Source organism: Telmatherina bonti, assembly GCF_933228915.1.
Source record: "Telmatherina bonti genome assembly, chromosome: 12".
Lineage (NCBI taxonomy): Eukaryota > Metazoa > Chordata > Actinopteri > Atheriniformes > Telmatherinidae > Telmatherina > Telmatherina bonti.
The window spans coordinates 781,287-804,784 of record NC_136610.1 but is presented as its reverse complement, the minus strand read 5'-3'; the positions used below and the strand labels follow the sequence as shown (position 1 = coordinate 804,784).

Here is a 23,498-nt window from a genome sequence, read left to right as displayed (position 1 = left end):
GAGACATCCCAGTCCCTGTGAGACATCCCAGTCCCTGTGAGACCACCCAGTCCCAGTGAGACAACCCAGTCCCAGTGAGACAACCCAGTCCCAGTGAGACAACTCAGTCCCAGTGAGATAACCCAGTCCCAGGTGAACGTCGCAGTCCCAATGAAATAACCCAGTCCCAGTTAAACGTCCCAGTCCCAATGAGATAACCAGTTAAACATCCCAGTCCCAGTTGAACGTCCCAGTCCCAATGATATAACCCAGTCCAAGTTAAACGTCCCAGTCCCAGTGATAACCCAGTCCCAATGAGATAACCCAGTCCCAGTTAAACGTCCCAGCCCCAATGAGATAACCCAGTCCCAGTTGAACATCCCAGTCCCAGTGAGATAACCCAGTCCCAGTTCAACGTCCCAGTCCCAGTTAAACATCCCAGTCCTAGTAAGATAACCCAGTCCCAGTGAGATAACCCAGTCCCAGTTGAACGTCCCAGTCCCAATGAGATAACCCAGTCCCAGTGAGATAACCCAGTCCCAGTTGAACGTCCCAGTCCAAATAAGATAACCCAGTCCCAGTGAGATAACCCAGTCCCAGTTGAACGTCCCAGTCCCAGTGAGACAACCCAGTCCCAGTGAGACAACCCAGTCCCAGTGAGATAACCCAGCCCCAATGAGATAACCCAGTTCCAGTTGAACGTCCCAGTGAGATAACCCAGTCCTAATTAAAGGTCCCAGTCCCAATGAGATAACCCAGTCCCAGTTAAACGTCCCAGTGAGATAACCATGTTCCAATCAGATAACCCAGTCCCAGTTGAACGCCCCAGTCCCAATGAGATAACCCAGTCCCAGTTGAACGTCCCAGTCCCAGTGAGATAACCCAGTCCCAGTTGAACGTCTCAGTCCCAGTGAGATAACCCAGTCCCAGCTGAACGTCCCAGTCCCAGTCAGATAACCCAGTCCCAGTTGAACGTCCCAGTCCCAGTGAGATAACCCAGTCCCAGTGAGATAACCCAGTCCCAGTTAAACGTCGCAGTCCCAGTGAGATAACCTAGTCCCTGTTGAACGTCCCAGTCCCAGTGAGACCACCCAGTCCCAGTTAGACAACCCAGTCCCAGTGAGATAACCCAGTCCTAGTTGAACATCCCAGTCCCAGTTGAACGTCCCAGTCCCAGTTAAACATCCCAGTCCCAGTTAAACATCCCAGTCCCAGTTAAACATCCCAGTCCCAGTGAGATAACCCAGTCCCAGTTGCACGTCCCAGTTCCAGTGAGATAACCCAGTCCCAGTTGAACGTCCCAGTCCCTGTGAGACCACCCAGTCCCAGTTGAACGTCCCAGTCCCAGTGAGACCACCCAGTCCCAGTGAGAAAACCCAGTCCCAGTTAAACGTCTCAGTCCCAATGAGATAACCCAGTCCCAGTGAGATAACCCAGTCCCAGTTTAACGTCCCAGTGAGATAACCCAGTCCCAGTTGAACGCCCCAGTCCCAATGAGATAACCCAGTCCCAGTTGAACGTCCCAGTCCCAATGAGATAACCCAGTCCCAGTTGAACGTCCCAGTCCCAGTGAGATAACCCAGTCCCAGTTAAACGTCGCAGTCCCAGTTGAACGTCCCAGTCCCAGTGAGATAACCCAGTCCCAGTTAGACAAACCAGTCCCAGTCAGATAACCCAGTCCCAGTTGAACGTTCCAGTCCCAGTGAGATAACCCAGTCCCAGTTGAACGTTCCAGTCCCAGTGAGATAACCCAGTCCCAGTGAGATAACCCAGTCTCAGTTGAACGTCCCAGTCCCAGTGAGATAACCTAGTCCCAGTCCCAGTGAGACCACCCAGTCCCAGTTAGACAACCCAGTCCCAGTGAGATAACCCAGTCCCAGTTGAACATCCCACTCCCAGTGAGATAACCCAGTCCCAGTTGAACGTCCCAGTCCCAGTGAGATAACCCAGTCCCAATGAGATAACCCAGTCCCAGTGAGATAACCCAGTCCCAGTTAAACGTCCAAATGAGATAACCCAGTCCCAGTGAGATAACCCAGTCCCAGTTGAACGTCCCAGTCCCAGTGAGATAACCCAGTCCCAATGAGATAACCCAGTCCCAGTGAGATAACCCAGTCCCAGTTAAACGTCCAAATGAGATAACCCAGTCCCAGTGAGATAACCCAGTCCCAGTTGAACGTCCCAGTCCCAGTGAGACCACCCAGTCCCAGTTGAACGTCCCAGTCCCAGTGAGACCACCCAGTCCCAGTGAGACAACCCAGTCCCAGTGAGATAACCCAGTCCCAGTTGAACGTTCCAGTCCCAGTGAGATAACCCAGTCCCAGTGAGATAACCCAGTCCCAGTTGAACGTCCCAGTCCCAGTGAGATAACCTAGTCCCAGTCCCAGTGAGACCACCCAGTCCCAGTTAGACAACCCAGTCCCAGTGAGATAACCCAGTCCCAGTTGAACATCCCACTCCCAGTGAGATAACCCAGTCCCAGCTGAACATCCCACTCCCAGTGAGATAACCCAGTCCCAGTTGAACGTCCCAGTCCCAGTTAGACAACCCAGTCCCAGTGAGATAACCCAGTCCCAGTTGAACATCCCACTCCCAGTGAGATAACCCAGTCCCAGTTGAACGTCCCAGTCCCAGGGAGACCACCCAGTCCCAGTGAGATAACCCAGTCCCAGTTGAACGTCCCAGTCCCAATGAGATAACCCAGTCCCAGTGAGATAACCCAGTCCCACTTGAACGTCCCAGTCCCAATGAGATAACCCAGTCCCAGTGAGCTAACCCAGTCCCAATTAAAGGTCCCAGTCCCAATGAGATAACCCAGTCCCAGTTAAACGTCCAAATGAGATAACCCAGTCCCAGTGAGATAACCCAGTCCCAGTGAGATAACCCAGTCCCAGCTGAACGTCCAAATGAGATAACCCAGTCCCAGTGAGATAACCCAGTCCCAGTTGAACGTCCCAGTCCCAGTAAGACCACCCAGTCACAGTGAGACAACCCAGTCCCAGTGAGATAACCCAGTCCCAGTTGAACGTCCCAGTCCCAGTGAGACCACACAGTCCCAGGTGAACGTCCCAGTCCCAATGAGACCACCCAGTCCCAGTGAGATAACCCAGTCCCAGTTGAACGTCCCAGTCCTAGTGAGACAACCCAGTCCCAGTTGAACATCCCAGTCCCAGTCAGATAACCCAGTCCCAGTGAGATAACCCAGTCCCAGTTGAACGTCCCAGTTTAACGTCCCAGTGAGATAACCCAGTCCCAGTTGAACGTCCCAGTCCCAGTGAGATAACCCAGTCCCAGTTGAACGTCCCAGTCCCAGTGAGATAACCCAGTCCCAGTGAGATAACCCAGTCCCAGTTGAACGTCCCAGTCCCAGTGAGATAACCCAGTCCCAGTGAGATAACCCAGTCCCAGTGAGACAACCCAGTCCCAGTGAGATAACCCAGTCCCAGTTGAACGTCCCAGTCCTAGTGAGACAACCCAGTCCCAGTGAGATAACCCAGTCCCAGGTGAACGTCCCAGTCCCAGTCAGATAACCCAGTCCCAGTGAGATAACCCAGTCCCAGTTGAACGTCCCAGTTTAACGTCCCAGTGAGATAACCCAGTCCCAGTTGAACGTCCCAGTCCCAGTGAGATAACCCAGTCCCAGTTGAACGTCCCAGTCCCAGTGAGATAACCCAGTCCCAGTGAGATAATCCAGTCCCAGTTGAACGTCCCAGTCCCAGTGAGATGACCCAGTCCCAGTTGAACGTTCCAGTCCCAGTGAGATAACCCAGTCCCAGTGAGATAACCCAGTCCCAGTTGAACGTCCCAGTCCCAGTGAGATAACCCAGTCCCAGTTGAATGTCCCAGTCCCAGTTAGACAACCCAGTCCCAGTGAGATAATCCAGTCCCAGTTGAACGTCCCAGTCCCAGTGAGATGACCCAGTTCCAGTTGAACGTCCCAGTCCCAATGAGATAACCCAGTCCCAGTGAGATAACCCAGTCCCACTTGAACGTCCCAGTCCCAATGAGATAACCCAGTCCCAGTGAGCTAACCCAGTCCCAATTAAAGGTCCCAGTCCCAATGAGATAACCCAGTCCCAGTGAGATAACCCAGTCCCAGTTGAACGTCCAAATGAGATAACCCAGTCCCAGTGAGATAACCCAGTCCCAGTTGAACGTCCCAGTCCCAATGAGACCACCCAGTCCCAGTGAGACAACCCAGTCCCAGTGAGATAACCCAGTCCCAGTTGAACGTTCCAGTCCCAGTGAGACCACCCAGTCCCAGTGAGACAACCCAGTCCCAGTGAGATAACCCAGTCCCAGTTGAACGTCCCAGTCCCAGTGAGACCACCCAGTCCCAGTTGAACGTCCCAGTCCCAATGAGACCACCCAGTCCCAGTGAGACAACCCAGTCCCAGTGAGATAACCCAGTCCCAGTTGAACGTCCCAGTCCTAGTGAGACAACCCAGTCCCAGTGAGATAACCCAGTCCCAGTTGAACGTCCCAGGCCCAGTGAGATAACCCAGTCCCAGTTGAACGTCCCAGTCCCAGTGAGATAACCCAGTCCCAGTTGAAAGTCCCAGTCCCAGTGAGATAACCCAGTCCCAGTTGAACGTCCCAGTCCCAGTGAGATAACCCAGTCCCAGTGAGATAACCCAGTCCCAGTTGAACGTCCCAGTCCCAGTGAGATAACCTAGTCCCAGTCCCAGTGAGACCACCCAGTCCCAGTTAGACAACCCAGTCCCAGTGAGATAACCCAGTCCCAGTTGAACGTCCCAGTCCCAATGAGATAACCCAGTCCCAGTGAGATAACCCAGTCCCACTTGAACGTCCCAGTCCCAATGAGATAACCCAGTCCCAGTGAGCTAACCCAGTCCCAATTAAAGGTCCCAGTCCCAATGAGATAACACAGTCCCAGTTAAATGTCCAAATGAGATAACCCAGTCCCAGTGAGATAACCCAGTCCCAGTTGAACGTCCCAGTCCCAGTGAGACAACCCAGTCCCAGTGAGATAACCCAGTCCCAGTTGAACGTCCAAATGAGATAACCCAGTCCCAGTGAGATAACCCAGTCCCAGTTGAACGTCCCAGTCCCAGTGAGACAACCCAGTCCCAGTGAGACAACCCAGTCCCAGTTGAACGTCCAAATGAGATAACCCAGTCCCAGTGAGATAACCCAGTCCCAGTTGAACGTCCCAGTCCCAGTGAGACAACCCAGTCCCAGTGAGATAACCCAGTCCCAGTTGAATGTCCAAATGAGATAACCCAGTCCCAGTGAGATAACCCAGTCCCAGTTGAACGTCCCAGTCCCAGTGAGACAACCCAGTCCCAGTGAGATAACCCAGTCCCAGTTGAACGTCCCAGTCCCAGTGAGACCACCCAGTCCCAGTTGAACGTCCCAGTCCCAATGAGACCACCCAGTCCCAGTGAGACAACCCAGTCCCAGTGAGATAACCCAGTCCCAGTTGAACGTCCCAGTCCCAGTGAGATAACCCAGTCCCAGTTGAACGTCCCAGTCCCAGTGAGATAACCCAGTCCCAGTGAGATAACCCAGTCCCAGTTGAAAGTCCCAGTCCCAGTGAGATAACCCAGTCCCAGTTGAACATCCCAGTCCCAGTGAGATAACCCAGTCCCAGTTGAACGTCCCAGTCCCAGTGAGACAACCCAGTCCCAGTGAGATAACCCAGTCCCAGTTGAACGTCCAAATGAGATAACCCAGTCCCAGTGAGATAACCCAGTCCCAGTTGAACGTCCCAGTCCCAGTGAGACAACCCAGTCCCAGTGAGATAACCCAGTCCCAGTTGAACGTCCAAATGAGATAACCCAGTCCCAGTGAGATAACCCAGTCCCAGTTGAACGTCCCAGTCCCAGTGAGACAACCCAGTCCCAGTGAGATAACCCAGTCCCAGTTGAACATCCCAGTCCCAGTCAGATAACCCAGTTCCAGTCAGATAACCCAGTCCCAGTTGAACGTCCCAGTTTAACGTCCCAGTGAGATAACCCAGTCCCAGTTGAACGTCCCAGTCCCAGTGAGATAACCCAGTCCCAGTGAGATAACCCAGTCCCAGTGAGATAACCCAGTCCCAGTTGAAAGTCCCAGTCCCAGTGAGATAACCCAGTCCCAGTTGAACATCCCAGTCCCAGTGAGATAACCCAGTCCCATTTGAACGTCCCAGTCCCAATGAGATAACCCAGTCCCAGTGAGATAACCCAGTCCCAGTTGAACGTCCCAGTCCCAGTGAGATAACCCAGTCCCAGTGAGACCACCCAGTCCCAGTTAGACAAGCCAGTCCCAGTGAGATAACCCAGTCCTAGTTGAACATCCCAGTCCCAGTGAGATAACCCAGTCCCAGTTGAACGTCCCAGTCCCAGTGAGATAACCCAGTCCCAGTGAGATAACCCAGTCCCAGTTGAACGTCCCAGTCCCAATGAGATAACCCAGTCCCAGTGAGATAACCCAGTCCCAATTAAAGGTCCCAGTCCCAATGAGATAACCCAGTCCCAGTGAGATAACCCAGTCCCAGTTGAACGTCCCAGTCCCAGTGAGACCACCCAGTCCCAGTTGAACATCCCAGTCCCAGTGAGATAACCCAGTCCCATTTGAACGTCCCAGTCCCAATGAGATAACCCAGTCCCAGTGAGATAACCCAGTCCCAGTTGAACGTCCCAGTCCCAGTGAGATAACCCAGTCCCAGTGAGACCACCCAGTCCCAGTTAGACAAGCCAGTCCCAGTGAGATAACCCAGTCCTAGTTGAACATCCCAGTCCCAGTGAGATAACCCAGTCCCAGTTGAACGTCCCAGTCCCAGTGAGATAACCCAGTCCCAGTGAGATAACCCAGTCCCAGTTGAACGTCCCAGTCCCAATGAGATAACCCAGTCCCAGTGAGATAACCCAGTCCCAATTAAAGGTCCCAGTCCCAATGAGATAACCCAGTCCCAGTGAGATAACCCAGTCCCAGTTGAACGTCCCAGTCCCAGTGAGACCACCCAGTCCCAGTTGAACGTCCCAGTCCCAGTGAGACAACCCAGTCCCAGTTGAACATCCCAGTCCCAGTCAGATAACCCAGTCCCAGTGAGATAACCCAGTCCCAGTTGAACGTCCCAGTGAGATAACCCAGTCCCAGTTGAACGTCCCAGTCCCAGTGAGATAACCCAGTCCCAGTGAGATAACCCAGTCCCAGTTGAACGTCCCAGTCCCAGTGAGACAACCCAGTCCCAGTTGAACGTCCCAGTCCCAGGGAGATAACCCAGTCCCAGTGAGATAACCCAGTCCCAGTGAGATAACCCAGTCCCAGTTGAGCGTCCCAGCCCCTTTGAGACAACCCAGTCCCAGTTAGACAACCCAGTCCCAGTTAGACGTCCCAGTATGGTACCTTGGGGGGTTCCCTGAACATCTGGTCCAGACAGATGAACTCCAGGCTGGGCAGCAGCTCTATGAAGTGGGAGAAGGACTCCAGTCTGACGGCGTGGCATCTAACCAGCGTCAGGTCCACCAGACGGCTCCACCTGGACTGATCTGGGAACAGCAGAAGGTAGAGCAGCAGCTCCTGGCTGCAGCATCACCTGTGTGGGCAGAGCTTTACCTGTCATCCACTGGTGAGGGTTGTGCAGGTGAGGACAGTTGTAGACGTGCAGATACTTGATGTTGGTAAACACCTCGTTGACCACCTTCACGCCGATATCTGTGATGATTCCAGGATTTTCCACCACGTCCGCCAGACCGAACTTCACCAGCTCAGAGTGGCTCATCTTACCTGCAGGTCACCGCCGTTAGACACGTTTCTATGGCAACAGGCTCCTGCTGCCAGCCAGCATGGACATAGACATGAAGTTTCATCACATAGACATGGAGTTCCATCACATAGGCATGGAGTTCCATCCCAGACATGGAGTTCCATCACATAGACATGGCATTCCATCACATAGACATGGCGTTCCATCACATAGACATGGAAGAACATCACACAAACATGAAGTTCCATCACATAGACATGGCGTTCCATCACATAGATATGGAGTTCCATCACATAGACATGGCGTTCCATCACATAGACATGGAGTTCCATCACATAGGCATGGAGTTCCATCACATAGGCATGGAGTTCCATCACATAGACATGGAGTTCCATCACATAGGCATGGAGTTCCATCACATAGGCATGGAGTTCCATCACATAGACATGAAGTTCCATCACATAGACATGAAGTTCCATCACATAGACATGAAGTTCCATCACATAGACATGGCGTTCCATCACATAGACATGGAGTTCCAACACATAGACATGGATTTCCATCACATAGACATCAAGGAGTTCCATCACATAGACATCAAGGAGTTCCATCACATAGACATGAAGGAACATCACATAGACATGAAGGAACATCACATAGACATGAAGGAACATCACATATACATGAAGGAACATCACATAGGCATGAAGTTCCATCATATAGGCATGGAGTTCCATCACATTGGCATGAAGTTCCATCACATAGACATGAAGTTCCATCACATAGACATGGAGTTCCATCACATAGACATGAAGTTCCATCACATAGACATGAAGTTCCATCACATAGACATGAAGGAACATCACATAGACATGAAGTTCCATCACATAGACATGGAGTTCCATCACATAGGCATGGAGTTCCATCAGATAGACATGGAGTTCCATCACATAGACATGAAGGAACATCACATAGACATGAAGGAACATCACATAGACATGAAGAAACATCACATAGACATGAAGAAACATCACATAGACATGAAGAAACATCACATAGACATGAAGGAACATCACATAGACATGAAGAAACATCACATAGACATGAAGAAACATCACATAGACATGAAGTTCCATCACATAGACATGAAGGAACATCACATAGACATGATGAAACATCACTGGAACCAACCCAAAGAGGTGAAAGGAAACAGAACTTACACTGCAGGAGGAACTCGTCTACGTATCCTAGATGAAGCGTCTCAAACTGAGGAAACTCAAGTTCAGCCATTTTCAGAGCAGAGAAGACTCCGTCCTTGGTGAGAGACGGCTGGATACGCAGCTCATGAAGCCTGTCAAGACACCATGAAGACATTTCTCTCATTCTGACCACTGAGGACCAGAACCTGCAGCTGAAGGCGGTCAGAACCCAACCGGACCGCTGGTCAGAGGACCGGTCTGTCGCCATCAGAACTCGACCGGACCGCTGGTCAGAGGACCGGTCCGTCACGGGTCCAAGTCCACTTTTACACTAACCCTTTCAACCTGAAACACACAGCTCAGAGAGCCGAAGCTGACAGGATCTTGTCAACGTGGCAACAAAGGAGAAGACAGGAAGGCTCACCGGTTCGATTAACCAAGCTGGGTCGGAACTGGTGGTTGTTTAAACACTAATTTAACCAGACAGAAAAGTTAGTGCGCCGTGTTTGTTTTCAGCAAAACTTCAGCTGCGATCTGGATCAGCACACCTGGACATCTCATTGACCTGCTAATCTCTCCAGCCAGGAAGTCCAACCAGGCCCATAAAAGGGGTGGAGTTTGCAGCGTTTGACCAATCAGAGAAACATGTTTGCAGCAGAAATAAACATGTTTACAGCAGAAATAAACACGTTTACAGCAGAAATAAACATGTTTACAGCAGAAATAAACACGTTTACAGCAGAAATAAATACGTTTGCAGCAGAAATAAACATGTTTACAGCAGAAATAAACATGTTTACAGCCTGGCACAAAACTCCATTTTAGGTTTAATAGGTCAGGTTTACCTTCATGACAACTGTGGGGGGAGTGAATTTTTTTCTAACTCGCCCGTTTAAAAGTAATTTAATCTCGAAGTTCGGTATATTTAGGGGCGTGTCCTTTTGATTGACAGGTACCCGATCTCCCGCTTCAAGTCAGAAGAACGTAGAACAACCGCGGTTTTTAGCCGGTTAACAACGTGACTTAGCTTTAGCCCGCTTACCTCCGTTAGGTTCAGGTTCAGGTGACTTTATTTGTACCCGTTGGTAGATTAGTTGTAAAGCAATTTCAGGTTCGGTGTCACAGAAGACAGTTAATAAAATAGACACATGACATTCACAATGGCTCGCAAAGTCAAAGATCAATAAATACTTATATTAATAGATAAAAATTATTTAAAATCCTAAAATTTATTAAGGAGGACTGCTGCAGATGGAACAAAACTGTTCCTATAACGTTTTGTCCTGCCGCTTGGCACCTGGAATCATGACGCTCACAGCCCCCCTCTCAGCTCCACTTCTTTGCCCATGTTTGTATTTTCCGGGTGAGACGACACGCATGCCCCTGCCAAGATGGCAACAACAGGAACCGCCCACCGAGCTTCAATTCAGCTCTTCAGAAACCTATGGGTGACGTCACGGAGGCTCCGCCCATCTTTTATATACAGTCTATGTGTTGGACGGATCCAGAGTCCATCCAACTCTTTGATACGTGCCACCACAGCATCTCAACCTGATGGGGGCGCTGTGGTGCAGAAACGCAAGCTGCAAAGCTGAATGTTGTGAAAATACACCAGCACCAGCTCTAGGACTGGAACCAGAGTGATGAGTCTCAGCAGATGTGTTTGGACCAGTCTACACCTGAACTGCCAGAGCAAGCTGAATACCTGCGGGCCGCGGTGATGATGAGGTAACCCAGGTCCACTTCCAGGGCATTCTTACAAGCTCCAAACACAATGGTATGGAGGTTCCGAAATCCCCCTGCATGGACACAGACATGGAGTTAACCACAGCATCAGATCCTGGAGTCCGGCATCTACCACATCCAGAACCGCTTCATTCACCCCATCAGCTGGGGTCCACCAGCGTCACCTGACATCCATTACACCTGAACAAGTCAAATTAAAAACGACAGACATGAGACACGGCAATCACATTGGGCTGCTCGATTATGGCAAAAATTATAATCACGATTATTTTGACTGAAATTGAGATCTCAATTATTTAACACAATTACCCAGTATTTATAAACAGTGCTGCGTGTCGTGGTGTTCTAGACTCCGTGTCGTGCATTATCTATCTACCGTCTAATGCACGGTTCCGAGTTGTTTAATCCGCTTTTACCGCTTATATAGGAACTATTTTACGTTGGCCTGGATGTACGTTTTATGCCAAACAACCGCTGTCAGGCTGCAGTGCGTTTCTCTCATTCACCTGTTAAAAGACGGCTGATCTGAACCAGCTGGTTAACGCGTTGCTATGGTAACGCCTCGTAACGGAGGGATATTACAGTGTTTAACTGGCCGAAATGTGTATAGGAAAATAATGCAGTGTTGGACAGGCGTTGGACAGGCGTAGGACAGGCGTGCGGTGTTAGAAAGGCGTTGGACAGGCGTTGGACAGGCGTGCGGTGTTAGACAGGCGTGCAGTGTTGGACAGGCGTAGGACATGCGTACGGTGTTGGACAGGCGTGCGGTGTTGGACAGGCGTACGGTGTTGGACAGGTGTGCGGTGTTGGAGAGGCGTGCGGTGTTGGAGAGGCGTGTGGTGTTGGACAGGCGTAGGACAGGCGTACGGTGTTGGAGAGGCGTGCGGTGTTGGACAGGCGTAGGACAGGCGTACGGTGTTGGAGAGGCGTGCGGTGTTGGACAGGCGTAGGACAGGCGTACGTGTTGGAGAGGCGTGTGGTGTTGGACAGGCGTAGGACAGGCGTACGGTGTTGGACAGGCGTAGGACAGGCGTACGGTGTAGGACAGGTGTGCGGTGTTGGACAGGCGTAGGACAGGCGTACGGTGTTGGACAGGCGTGCGGTGTTGGACAGCCGTGCGGTGTTGGACAGCCGTGCGGTGTTGGACAGGCGTGCGGTGTTAGGCAGGCGTTGGACAGGCGTTGGACAAGCGTGCGGTGTTAGGCAGGCGTTGGACAGGCGTTGGACAAGCGTGCGGTGTTGGAGAGGTGTTGGACAGGCGTGCGGTGTTGGAGAGGTGTTGGACAGGCGTGCGGTGTTGGACAGGCGTGCGGTGTTGGACAGGCGTGCGGTGTTGGACAGGCGTGCGGTGTTGGAGAGGTGTTGGACAGGTGTGCGGTGTTGGAGAGGCGTGCGGTGTTGGACAGGCGTAGGGTGTTGGACAGGCGTAGGGTGTTGGACAGGCGTGCGGTGTTGGACAGGCGTAGGGTGTTGGACAGGCGTGCGGTGTTGGACAGGCGTGCGGTGTTGGACAGGCGTGCGGTGTTGGAGAGGTGTTGGACAGGTGTGCGGTGTTGGAGAGGCGTGCGGTGTTGGACAGGCGTAGGGTGTTGGACAGGCGTGCGGTGTTGGACAGGCGTAGGGTGTTGGAGAGGTGTTGGACAGGTGTGCGGTGTTGGAGAGGCGTGCGGTGTTGGACAGGTGTGCGGTGTTGGAGAGGCGTGCGGTGTTGGACAGGTGTGCGGTGTTGGAGAGGCGTGCGGTGTTGGACAGGCGTAGGGTGTTGGACAGGCGTGCGGTGTTGGACAGGCGTAAGACAGGTGTGCGGTGTTGGAGAGGCGTGCGGTGTTGGACAGGTGGAGGACAGGCGTACGGTGTTGGACAGGCGTGCGGTGTTGGACAGGCGTGCGGTGTTGGACAGGCGTGCGGTGTTGGACAGGCGTAGGGTGTTGGACAGGCGTGCGGTGTTGGACAGGCGTAGGGTGTTGGACAGGCGTACGGTGTTGGACAGGCGTAAGACAGGTGTGCGGTGTTGGAGAGGCGTGCGGTGTTGGACAGGTGGAGGACAGGCGTACGGTGTTGGACAGGCGTGCGGTGTTGGACAGGCGTGCGGTGTTGGACAGGCGTGCGGTGTTGGACAGGCGTAGGGTGTTGGACAGGCGTGCGGTGTTGGACAGGCGTGCGGTGTTGGACAGGCGTGCGGTGTTGGACAGGCGTTGGACAGGTGTTGGACACGTGGAGGACAGGTGTACGGTGTTGGACAGGTGTGCGGTGTTGGACAGGTGTGCGGTGTTGGACAGGCGTAAGACAGGTGTGCGGTGTCGGAGAGGCGTGCGGTGTTGGACAGGTGGAGGACAGGCGTACGGTGTTGGACAGGCGTGCGGTGTTAGATAGGTGTGCTGGGTTGGACAGGCGTAGGACAGGCGTGCGGTGTTGGACAGGCGTTGGACAGGTGTTGGACACGTGGAGGACAGGCGTGCGGTGTTGGACAGGCGTGCGGTGTTGGACAGGCGTGCGGTGTTGGACAGGCGTGCGGTGTTGGACATGCGTAGGACATGCTTGCGGTGTTGGACAGGCAAGGACATGCTTGCGGTGTTGGACAGGCGTAGGACAGGCCTGCGGTGTTGGACAGGCATCGGACAGGCGTGCGGTGTTGGACATGCATTGGACAAGCGTGCGGTGTTGGACAGGCGTTGGACAAGCGTTCGACAAGCGTTGGACAAGCGTGCGGTGTTGGACAAGCGTGCGGTGTTGGACAAGCTTGCGGTGTTGGACAAGCTTGCGGTGTTGGACAGGCGTTGGACAAGCGTTGGACAAGCGTGCGGTGTTGGACAGGCGTGCGGTGTTAGATAGGTGTGCGGTGTTGGACATGCGTAGGACATGCTTGCGGTGTTGGACAGGCAAGGACATGCTTGCGGTGTTGGACAGGCGTAGGACAGGCCTGCGGTGTTGGACAGGCATCGGACAGGCGTGCGGTGTTGGACATGCATTGGACAAGCGTGCGGTGTTGGACAGGCGTTGGACAAGCGTTCGACAAGCGTTGGACAAGCGTGCGGTGTTGGACAAGCGTGCGGTGTTGGACAAGCTTGCGGTGTTGGACAAGCTTGCGGTGTTGGACAGGCGTTGGACAAGCGTTGGACAAGCGTGCGGTGTTGGACAGGCGTGCGGTGTTGGACAGGCGTTGGACAGGCATTGGACAGGCGTTGGACAGGCATTGGACAGGCGTTGGACAGGCATTGGACAGGCGTTGGACAGGCGTGCGGTGTTGGACAGGCGTGCGGCGTTGGACAGGCGTGCGGTGTTGGACAGGCGTAGGACAGGCGTACGGTGTTGGACAGGCGTGCGGTGTTGGACAGGCGTAGGACAGGCGTACGGTGTTGGACAGGCGTGCGGTGTTGGACAGGCGTAGGACAGGCGTACGGTGTTGGACAGGCGTGCGGTGTTGGAGAGGCGTACGGTGTTGGACAGGCGTTGGACAGGCGTGCGGTGTTGGACAGGCGTTGGACAGGCGTGCGGTGTTGGAGAGGCGTGCGGTGTTGGAGAGGCGTGCGGTGTTGGACAGGCGTACGACAGGCGTACGGTGTTGGACAGGCGTGCGGCGTTGGACAGGCATGCGGTGTTGGACAGGCGTGCGGTGTTGGACAGGCGTAGGACAGGCGTACGGTGTTGGACAGGCGTGCGGTGTTGGACAGGCGTAGGACAGGCGTACGGTGTTGGACAGGCGTGCGGTGTTGGACAGGCGTAGGACAGGCGTACGGTGTTGGAGAGGCGTGCGGTGTTGGACAGGCGTTGGACAGGCGTGCGGTGTTGGACAGGCGTGCGGTGTTGGACAGGCGTTGGACAGGCGTGCGGTGTTGGAGAGGCGTGCGGTGTTGGACAGGCGTACGACAGGCGTACGGTGTTGGACAGGCGTGCGGTGTTGGACAGGCGTACGACAGGCGTACGGTGTTGGACAGGTGTGCGGTGTTGGACAGGCGTAGGACAGGTGTGCGGTGTTGGACAGGTGGAGGACAGGCGTACGGTGTTGGACAGGCGTGCGGTGTTAGATAGGCGTGCGGGGTTGGACAGGTGTTGGACAGGCGTAGGACAGGCGTGCGGTGTTGGACAGGCGTTGGACAGGTGTTGGACAGGTGTACGGTGTTGAACAGGCGTGCGGTGTTGGACAGGCGTGCGGTGTTGGACATGCGTAGGACATGCTTGCGGTGTTGGAGAGGCGTAGGACAGGCCTGCGGTGTTGGGCAGGCGTAGGACAGGCCTGCGGTGTTGGACAGGCGTGCGGTGTTGGACATGCGTAGGACATGCTTGCGGTTTTGGAGAGGCGTAGGACAGGCCTGCGGTGTTGGACAGGCGTAGGACAGGCGTGCGGTGTTGGACAGGCGTAGGACAGGCGTGCGGTGTTGGACAGGCATCGGACAGGCGTGCGGTGTTGGACAGGCGTAGGACAGGCGTAGGACAGGCGTGCGGTGTTGGACAAGCGTTGGACAAGCGTGTGGTGTTGGACAGGCGTGCGGTGTTGGAGAGGCGTTGGACAAGCGTGTGGTGTTGGACAGGCGTGCGGTGTTGGACAGGCGTTGGACAAGCGTGCGGTGTTGGACAGGCGTTGGACAAGCGTTGGACAAGCGTGCGGTGTTGGACAGGCGTTGGACAAGCGTTGGACAAGCGTGCGGTGTTGGACAGGCGTGCGGTGTTGGACAGGCGTAGGACAGGCGTACGGCGTTGGACAGGCGTGCGGTGTTGGACAGGCGTAGGACAGGCGTACGGTGTTGGACAGGCGTGCGGTGTTGGACAGGCGTAGGACAGGCGTACGGTGTTGGAGAGGCGTGCGGTGTTGGACAGGCGTAGGACAAGCGTTGGACAAGTGTGCGATGTTGGACAGGCGTTGGACAAGCGTGCGGTGTTGGACAGGCGTTGGACAAGCGTGCGGTGTTGGACAGGCGTTGGACAAGCGTGCGGTGTTGGACAGGCGTGCGGCGTTGGACAGGCGTGCGGTGTTGGACAGGCGTAGGACAGGCGTACGGTGTTGGACAGGCGTAGGACAGGCGTACGGTGTTGGACAGGCGTGCGGTGTTGGACAGGCGTAGGACAGGCGTACGTGTTGGAGAGGCGTGCGGTGTTGGACAGGCGTAGGACAGGCGTACGGTGTTGGAGAGGCGTGCGGTGTTGGACAGGTGTAGGGTGTTGGACAGGCGTGCGGTGTTGGACAGGCGTGCGGTGTTGGACAGGCGTAGGGTGTTGGACAGGCGTAGGGTGTTGGACAGGCGTAGGGTGTTGGACAGGCGTGCGGTGTTGGAGAGGCGTGCGGTGTTGGAGAGGCGTGCGGTGTTGGAGAGGCGTAGGGTGTTGGAGAGGCGTGCGGTGTTGGAGAGGCGTGCGGTGTTGGAGAGGCGTGCGGTGTTGGAGAGGCGTGCGGTGTTGGACAAGCGTGCGGTGTTGGACAAGCGTGCGGTGTTGGAGAGGTGTTGGACAGGTGTGCGGTGTTGGACAGGCGTGCGGTGTTGGACAGGCATGCGGTGTTGGAGAGGTGTTGGACAGGTGTGCGGTGTTGGACAGGCGTGCGGTGTTGGAGAGGCGTGCGGTGTTGGACAGGCGTGCGGTGTTGGACAGGCGTGCGGTGTTGGACAGGCGTGCGGTGTTGGACAGGCGTGCGGTGTTGGACAGGCATGCGGTGTTGGAGAGGTGTTGGACAGGTGTGCGGTGTTGGACAGGCGTGCGGTGTTGGAGAGGCGTGCGGTGTTGGACAGGCGTGCGGTGTTGGACAGGCGTGCGGTGTTGGAGAGGCGTGCGGTGTTGGACAGGCGTGCGGTGTTGGACAGGCGTGCGGTGTTGGACAGGCGTGCGGTGTTGGACAAGCGTGCGGTGTTGGACAGGCATGCGGTGTTGGAGAGGTGTTGGACAGGCGTGCGGTGTTGGACAGGCGTGCGGTGTTGGAGAGGTGTTGGACAGGCGTGCGGTGTTGGACAGGCGTGCGGTGTTGGACAGGCGTGCGGTGTTGGACAGGCGTGCGGTGTTGGAGAGGTGTTGGACAGGCGTGCGGTGTTGGACAGGCGTGCGGTGTTGGACAGGCGTGCGGTGTTGGACAGGCGTAGGGTGTTGGACAGGCGTAGGGTGTTGGACAGGCGTAGGGTGTTGGACAGGCGTGCGGTGTTGGACAGGCGTAGGGTGTTGGACAGGCGTGCGGTGTTGGACAGGCGTGCGGTGTTGGACAGGCGTGCGGTGTTGGACAGGCGTGCGGTGTTGGACAGGCGTGCGGTGTTGGACAGGCGTAGGGTGTTGGAGAGGTGTTGGACAGGTGTTGGACAGGCGTAGGGTGTTGGACAGGCGTGCGGTGTTGGACAGGTGTTGGACAGGTGTTGGACAGGCGTACGGTGTTGGACAGGTGTTGGACAGGCATACGGTGGTGGACTGTCGCCATCAAGAACAAATTCATATAACTCCGACATAAATCAAGATATCTACACCAAAATTGATACATATGACGCCAGTCCCATCCTATATACAACTGCATGTCTATAATTGGATTACAAATTAGCCCCGCCCCCAAGAAACAGGAAGTGTACATTTTAATTCAAGGTCACTATTTATCTCTGACAGACATACCCGGTCTGTACCAAACTGACGTCGGATCGGTACAATGCTGACCACAAACTTTTGATATGACATCACATTGCATTGCCCCGCCTGCTGGAGACAGGACATCCCTTGTTTTCAAGCTTAAATGACCTGATGAGCAGTCTGGATGAAGGTGAGAGAGGCAGGGGGTCGCCAGGGAAGGCGGCGCCAAACGGCTGAGCAGCGCCGTAGGTGCGAAGGCTTTTACAGCTGCTTGCAGCTTTCTAGTTTTTGTTTTTACATAAGGTTACATTTCATTCAAAATTACAATTTGCCCAGTGCATTAGTATGTAATCCAGTTTAGAATTAAAGGAGTCTACAAACTACATGTGTGTCATTTGGAGAACCAATGGCACATGAAACAAATAGACGGAGCCCAGCTGTTGCCTCGGTCGCTACAGCTGTTAAACCGCGTGGGTTCTGCTACAGTCCCATCCATCCAGTCAGGTAACAGATGCTGTTCAGATTATGTGGCAATAAGAGAAGAAAAGACCCCTCACCTGACCTCCAGCTGTCCTCTACCACATGCTGGATCAACCCCCCCAGGAAGGGAACCCGGACAAACTCCAGCTGTTCCAGGTTCCGGGCTGAAGCCAAACCAGTAACAAGGGGGACGTATTTGAGGGAGTTGGTCGGCCCAGCACAGTTTCTCATGACGAAGGTCCTCAGGCTCACACACAGAAAGTCCTTAAATGGTTGTGGTTTGGTGAAACGCACCCACTTCAGGTACAGGTGACGTAACATGGACACGCAGGGGATCTCTGGTACATTCACACCTAGAACACACACTACTGTTACCATGGAGATGTGGTATGTTGAACCAGCTGACCTAAGACGGTGATCTCTCTGATCTATATGTCATGCCCTGCTCACCCACAAGATGAAGGGTCTGGATCTTTGCCGTGACTGGAATGACCAATTTGTTCTCGGCAGGAATGGGAAACGCTCCGTTCCGGTTGCGGAACTTTCCCAGTATGTGGACCTGGGGCATGTAGTTCCAGATGGCCTCCACCAGCTCCAGGTGGGACGTCTCTACCCCCTGAAATCACATCAACCATCAGAGCAAGTCCACAGTTTTCCCAATATTCCCTAAATGACATGGACTCCCACAACCCTGCAGCATCAAACAGGACAAAGCAGAGTGTGTTTCTGGGAGGGGGTGTGGAAACGTTCTGGTTCTGACCAGCAGATTGGGACAGGCCTGCAGTGCTTCCAGGACTCCTGGGATGCTGAAAGCCTCGTAACCCCTGACGCGTCTCCTCTCCAGGTATCGTGGGTGGAGGCCATACAGCTGCTCCAGATCAGGCATCTTCTTCAGAAGGATCAGAAAACTGCTGTCTGTGAAACCTGAAACCAGACCAAAAACCAATCATCATCTCTGAAAAAAGGGTTACTCCAGAGTCCCCATGCGCCATGTCCTCCAGCCAGGACAAATAAGCCATTGTGCATCGTTGCACATCAAGATGCTTTGTGTATCCAACCATCACTTAAGTTTCTGTACATCTGCAGATGGAACAGTCTGACTTAGCCTACGACCATGTCACTGCAATAGGCTCCAAGCCAGGGGTCACCAACTCCAGTCCTGGAGGGCTACCATCCTGCAGGTTTTAGTGTTTCCCTTGTACAACATATTTGATCAAAGTGAAAAGGTTCTCCAAGAACTTGTTGTCATCTTCTGAACCTGCCTGTTAATGAGCCATTGGTTTGGGTCAGGTGTGTTGTACCTGGAAAAAAAATAAAACCTGCCAGATGGTAGCCCTTCAGGACTGGAGTTAGTGACCCCTGCTCCAAGCCATATGAATCATAAAACAGAACCTATTCTTTTCCAAATGTTTAGTTCATTGTCAGCATATTGAGCGCAAATGAAAGGTTTTGAAATTTGGCACACACAGTAAGCTATAATCTATGGTCTGCACAGACTGTAATACAGAAATGGCTCTACGGCGCCCCCTACAGTAAGAAAAAAAAGACAAGTCTGACGACCTGTCGATGGTGTACACCGCCTCTTGCCGAAAGATTGCTGGGATAGGCTGGAGCTCCGCCCAGCCCTTAATCAGACTAACTGGTTGGATAATGAATGAATGGACTAGACCATCGTCTGGGTGAATAATCTGTTCTGATTGGTGGCAAGGTGTCCTTAAAAAACACTGGTCAAATAGCCTGATTGTCTTAAATGATTGTGCTGGCTAGTAACCATGGCAACAGATTGTGTCTTTGACAGGACACACACCAGATTGTGTCTTTGACAGGAAAGAAACCTGGAAGTTCTCGTCAGTGGAGAAGACATGGGAATAGGGCAACATTTTGTCATCCGGCAACATCCAGGCCACCATGATGGACATGCCCTTATCTCCATCAACGGCAATGTTCCATTTCATCGTGAATAACTCGTCACCTGTCTCTGGTTACTTTACGTGATGTAGAGGGAAAGGTAGACAACATTTATAAATACGATTTAGGATGGACTTGATACACATTTAATGAGTGAATGGTGGAGAACATTCCTTGGAATAAAAAGAATTTAGGAAACTGTCTGTTGACTTCAATTCTTTTAAATAAAATTTTACATCATCCTCTTGACACACACGGGAAAGTGACCATGGCAGGAGCACGACAATCCCCTTCCAGGCGTCCAGAAATGAATGGATTTCATTTCACTCCTCCACGTCGTCCATTCGTTTCTGATAATGGACATCTCATCGGACACTATCCCTTATTGACCTATGGACCAGTTTTGGTTCCAGGTCCTTATGCTGGCCACAAAACCTGATGTAAATCTTCATCTTACAGTTAGTCAGGAATGGGGGTGTGGAGTCTCCTACCTGAAGGCATATATTCCCACCAACAACCGGCACACAGATCCACCATTTTGATGACCCGCAGGTACAGAGTCACGGCTTCTCGAAGCTTCCTGGACAGGAACTCCATGCACATGATGTCCTTCATGGGAAGGTACCTGGAAAACCAAGCAAAGAAATATAAGGTCCAACAGAACCCCCCATGACCCGGTTCTACAGAACCCCCCACGACCCGGTCCCACAGAACCCCCCACCACCCGGTCCTACAGAAACCCCCATGACCCGGTTCTACAGAACCCCCCACGACCCGGTCCTACAGAAACCCCCACCACCCGGTCCCACAGAACCCCCCACCACCCGGTCCTACAGAAACCCCCATGACCCGGTTCTACAGAACCCCCCACGACCCGGTCCCACAGAACCCCCCACCACCCGGTCCCACAGAACCCCCCACCACCCGGTCCCACAGAACCCCCCACCACCCGGTCCTACAGAAACCCCCGACCCGGTTCAGCACATTCTGGAGCTGGAGAATCTCCTGCTGATTGTACAGCTGCTCTGTGTGGGATTGGTGGCTGCTGTAAACGGGTTCTCCCTGCAGACAAGGGAAACTCAGCGACTGACCAGTTAAAGGTTTCAGTAAAAACAGCCGCAGTGTGAACAGCAGGCGTGGACGTTGTGTCCTGTCGGCACTAGGACAACACTTTGGACATTTCTCAGCCTGATCTGAGCGGAGCTGCTCGTTGTTCAGCGGTCAGCGGTGAGGGAGGACCGATGAAGGCCAGTACCTGAAGATGTGACAGAGGACTTCGTGGGACAGCTCGTTGATGTAGTCTTTGGGTTCAGGGGATTTCTGGACCACCTCCCCTCCAGCGCCGCCCACCACCAGCTGCAGTTTAGAGGCCTTCCTCCTCGGTCCCATGGCTTCAGCGTCAGTGTTCAGACATAAACGCAACCGGTGTGTAGACACACACCGTTCCTTGGATTATCCGCCAGCGGACGTCAGCTCTAAAAGTAACAGAAAAGAAATTATCTATAAAATCTATATTATTTCGGTGTCCCTACAGAAACATGGTAGGAGTGTTCCAGTGGGACCGACAGCAGAGTGTGTGTGTCGCTGATAGAAACATGGTAGGGGTGTTCCAGTGGGACCGACAGCAGAGTGTGTGTGTCGCTGATAGAAACATGGTAGGGGTGTTCCAGTGGGACCGACAGCAGAGTGTGTGTGTCGCTGATAGAAACATGGTAGGAGTGTTCCAGTGGGACCGACAGCAGAGTGTGTGTGTCGCTGATAGAAACATGGTAGGAGTGTTCCAGTGGGACCGACAGCAGAGTGTGTGTGTCCCTACAGAGACATGGTAGGAGTGTTCCAGTGGGACCGACAGCAGAGTGTGTGTGTGTCGCTGATAGAAACATGGTAGGAGTGTTCCAGTGGGACCGACAGCAGAGTGTGTGTGTCGCTGATAGAAACATGGTAGGAGTGTTCCAGTGGGACCGACAGCAGAGTGTGTGTGTCGCTGATAGAAACATGGTAGGAGTGTTCCAGTGGGACCGACAGCAGAGTGTGTGTGTCCCTACAGAGACATGGTAGGAGTGTTCCAATGGGACCGACAGCAGAGTGTGTGTGTCGCTGATAGAAACATGGTAGGAGTGTTCCAGTGGGACCGACAGCAGAGTGTGTGTGTCCCTACAGAGACATGGTAGGAGTGTTCCAGTGGGACCGACAGCAGAGTGTGTGTGTCGCTGATAGAAACATGGTAGGAGTGTTCCAGTGGGACCGACAGCAGAGTGTGTGTGTGTCGCTGATAGAAACATGGTAGGAGTGTTCCAGTGGGACCGACAGCAGAGTGTGTGTGTCCCTACAGAGACATGGTAGGAGTGTTCCAGTGGGACCGACAGCAGAGTGTGTGTGTGTCGCTGATAGAAACATGGTAGGAGTGTTCCAGTGGGACCGACAGCAGAGTGTGTGTGTCGCTGATAGAAACATGGTAGGAGTGTTCCAGTGGGACCGACAGCAGAGTGTGTGTGTGTCGCTGATAGAAACATGGTAGGAGTGTTCCAGTGGGACCGACAGCAGAGTGTGTGTGTCGCTGATAGAAACATGGTAGGAGTGTTCCAGTGGGACCGACAGCAGAGTGTGTGTGTCGCTGATAGAAACATGGTAGGAGTGTTCCAGTGGGACCGACAGCAGAGTGTGTGTGTGTCGCTGATAGAAACATGGTAGGAGTGTTCCAGTGGGACCGACAGCAGAGTGTGTGTGTCGCTGATAGAAACATGGTAGGAGTGTTCCAGTGGGACCGACAGCAGAGTGTGTGTGTGTCGCTGATAGAAACATGGTAGGAGTGTTCCAGTGGGACCGACAGCAGAGTGTGTGTGTCGCTGATAGAAACATGGTAGGAGTGTTCCAGGTGTGTTTACCTGACCAGGTGTTACAAAGACAACGGAAACCCGACCCAAAACGTCCAGAACCCGCTCCTCATCCCTCCAGCTGGTCTTTGTTCTGCTGCATGGCCGCTTCCATCACAACCCCGGTCCACACCAGCAGAACCGGCACCGCTGTGAGCGAGCTCCAACCCACCTGCGTGAGATCCTGCAGTCCACCGCGGGTCCGCCGTCATCTGAGGACTTCCAGCCGCCAGGCCCGCCGACAAAGTCCTCTTCCTCCTCCAGCCAGGAACGCGCTTCTTCTCCGATTGTGTGCGGCTGCATCAGCTGTTTGCTGCTCACTGCCGCCCCCTGCAGTTCCCATCCCCCACGCGCCTGGTCCCACCAGGACACCCACCCCCAACATTCTGCAACACACTGTTATCCAGAATTAATCAAGAAAAGGAGCAAAGTAACACTGAGAATATGTTGGAATTCGGAAAATTATGCAGTTCTGGTCAGAATTTATTTCCAGGAGTTCTGAAGTCAGCTTCATTAGAGGAGAAGCTTTTGCATATATATGTATATTAGTACATATATATGTACGTGTGTGTGTGTGTGTGTGTGTGCTGACAGGAGTTGGTCGCGAGTTGGTCGCATATATATATATATATATATATATATATATATATATATATATATATATATATATATATATATATATATATATATATATATATATATATGTGTGTGTGTGTGTGTCCTGTCAGCACACACACACACACACACACGTACATATATATGTACTGATATATATATATATATATATATATATATATATATATATATATATATATATATATATATATATCCTACCTATCCTACCAAGTACATATATATGTACGTGTGTGTGTGTTTGTATATACAACGCATATATATATATATATATATATATATATATATATATATATATATATATATATATATATATTCATTCATTCATTCATTTTCCAAACCGCTTATTCCAATTCAGGGTCGTGGGGAAGCTGGAGCCTATCCCAGCCGGCTTTGGGCGACAGGCAGGGTACACCCTGGACAGCTATATATATA

The 23,498-nt window shown here is 53.1% G+C and overlaps 1 protein-coding gene across 2 annotated transcripts in view; it reads right to left on the bottom strand.

Annotated features, from left to right (window-relative positions):
* The window catches only part of fbxo38 (F-box protein 38), a 48,175-nt gene extending 25,433 nt beyond the window's left edge, over positions 1-22,742 (bottom strand). For both annotated transcript variants that reach the window (XM_079250244.1, XM_079250245.1), the window contains exons 1-10: positions 22,603-22,742; positions 20,813-21,032; positions 20,049-20,182; positions 18,410-18,573; positions 18,100-18,265; positions 17,727-18,002; positions 10,598-10,691; positions 8,914-9,044; positions 7,543-7,713; positions 7,333-7,475 (exon numbers count right to left, since the gene is read on the bottom strand). In XM_079250244.1, the coding sequence (XP_079106370.1) occupies positions 7,333-7,475; positions 7,543-7,713; positions 8,914-9,044; positions 10,598-10,691; positions 17,727-18,002; positions 18,100-18,265; positions 18,410-18,573; positions 20,049-20,182; positions 20,813-20,946 (1,413 nt within the window). In that variant the 5' untranslated portion in view covers positions 20,947-21,032; positions 22,603-22,742. The remainder of the gene's footprint in view (positions 1-7,332; positions 7,476-7,542; positions 7,714-8,913; positions 9,045-10,597; positions 10,692-17,726; positions 18,003-18,099; positions 18,266-18,409; positions 18,574-20,048; positions 20,183-20,812; positions 21,033-22,602) is intronic.
* Positions 22,743-23,498: the final 756 nt, after the last annotated feature.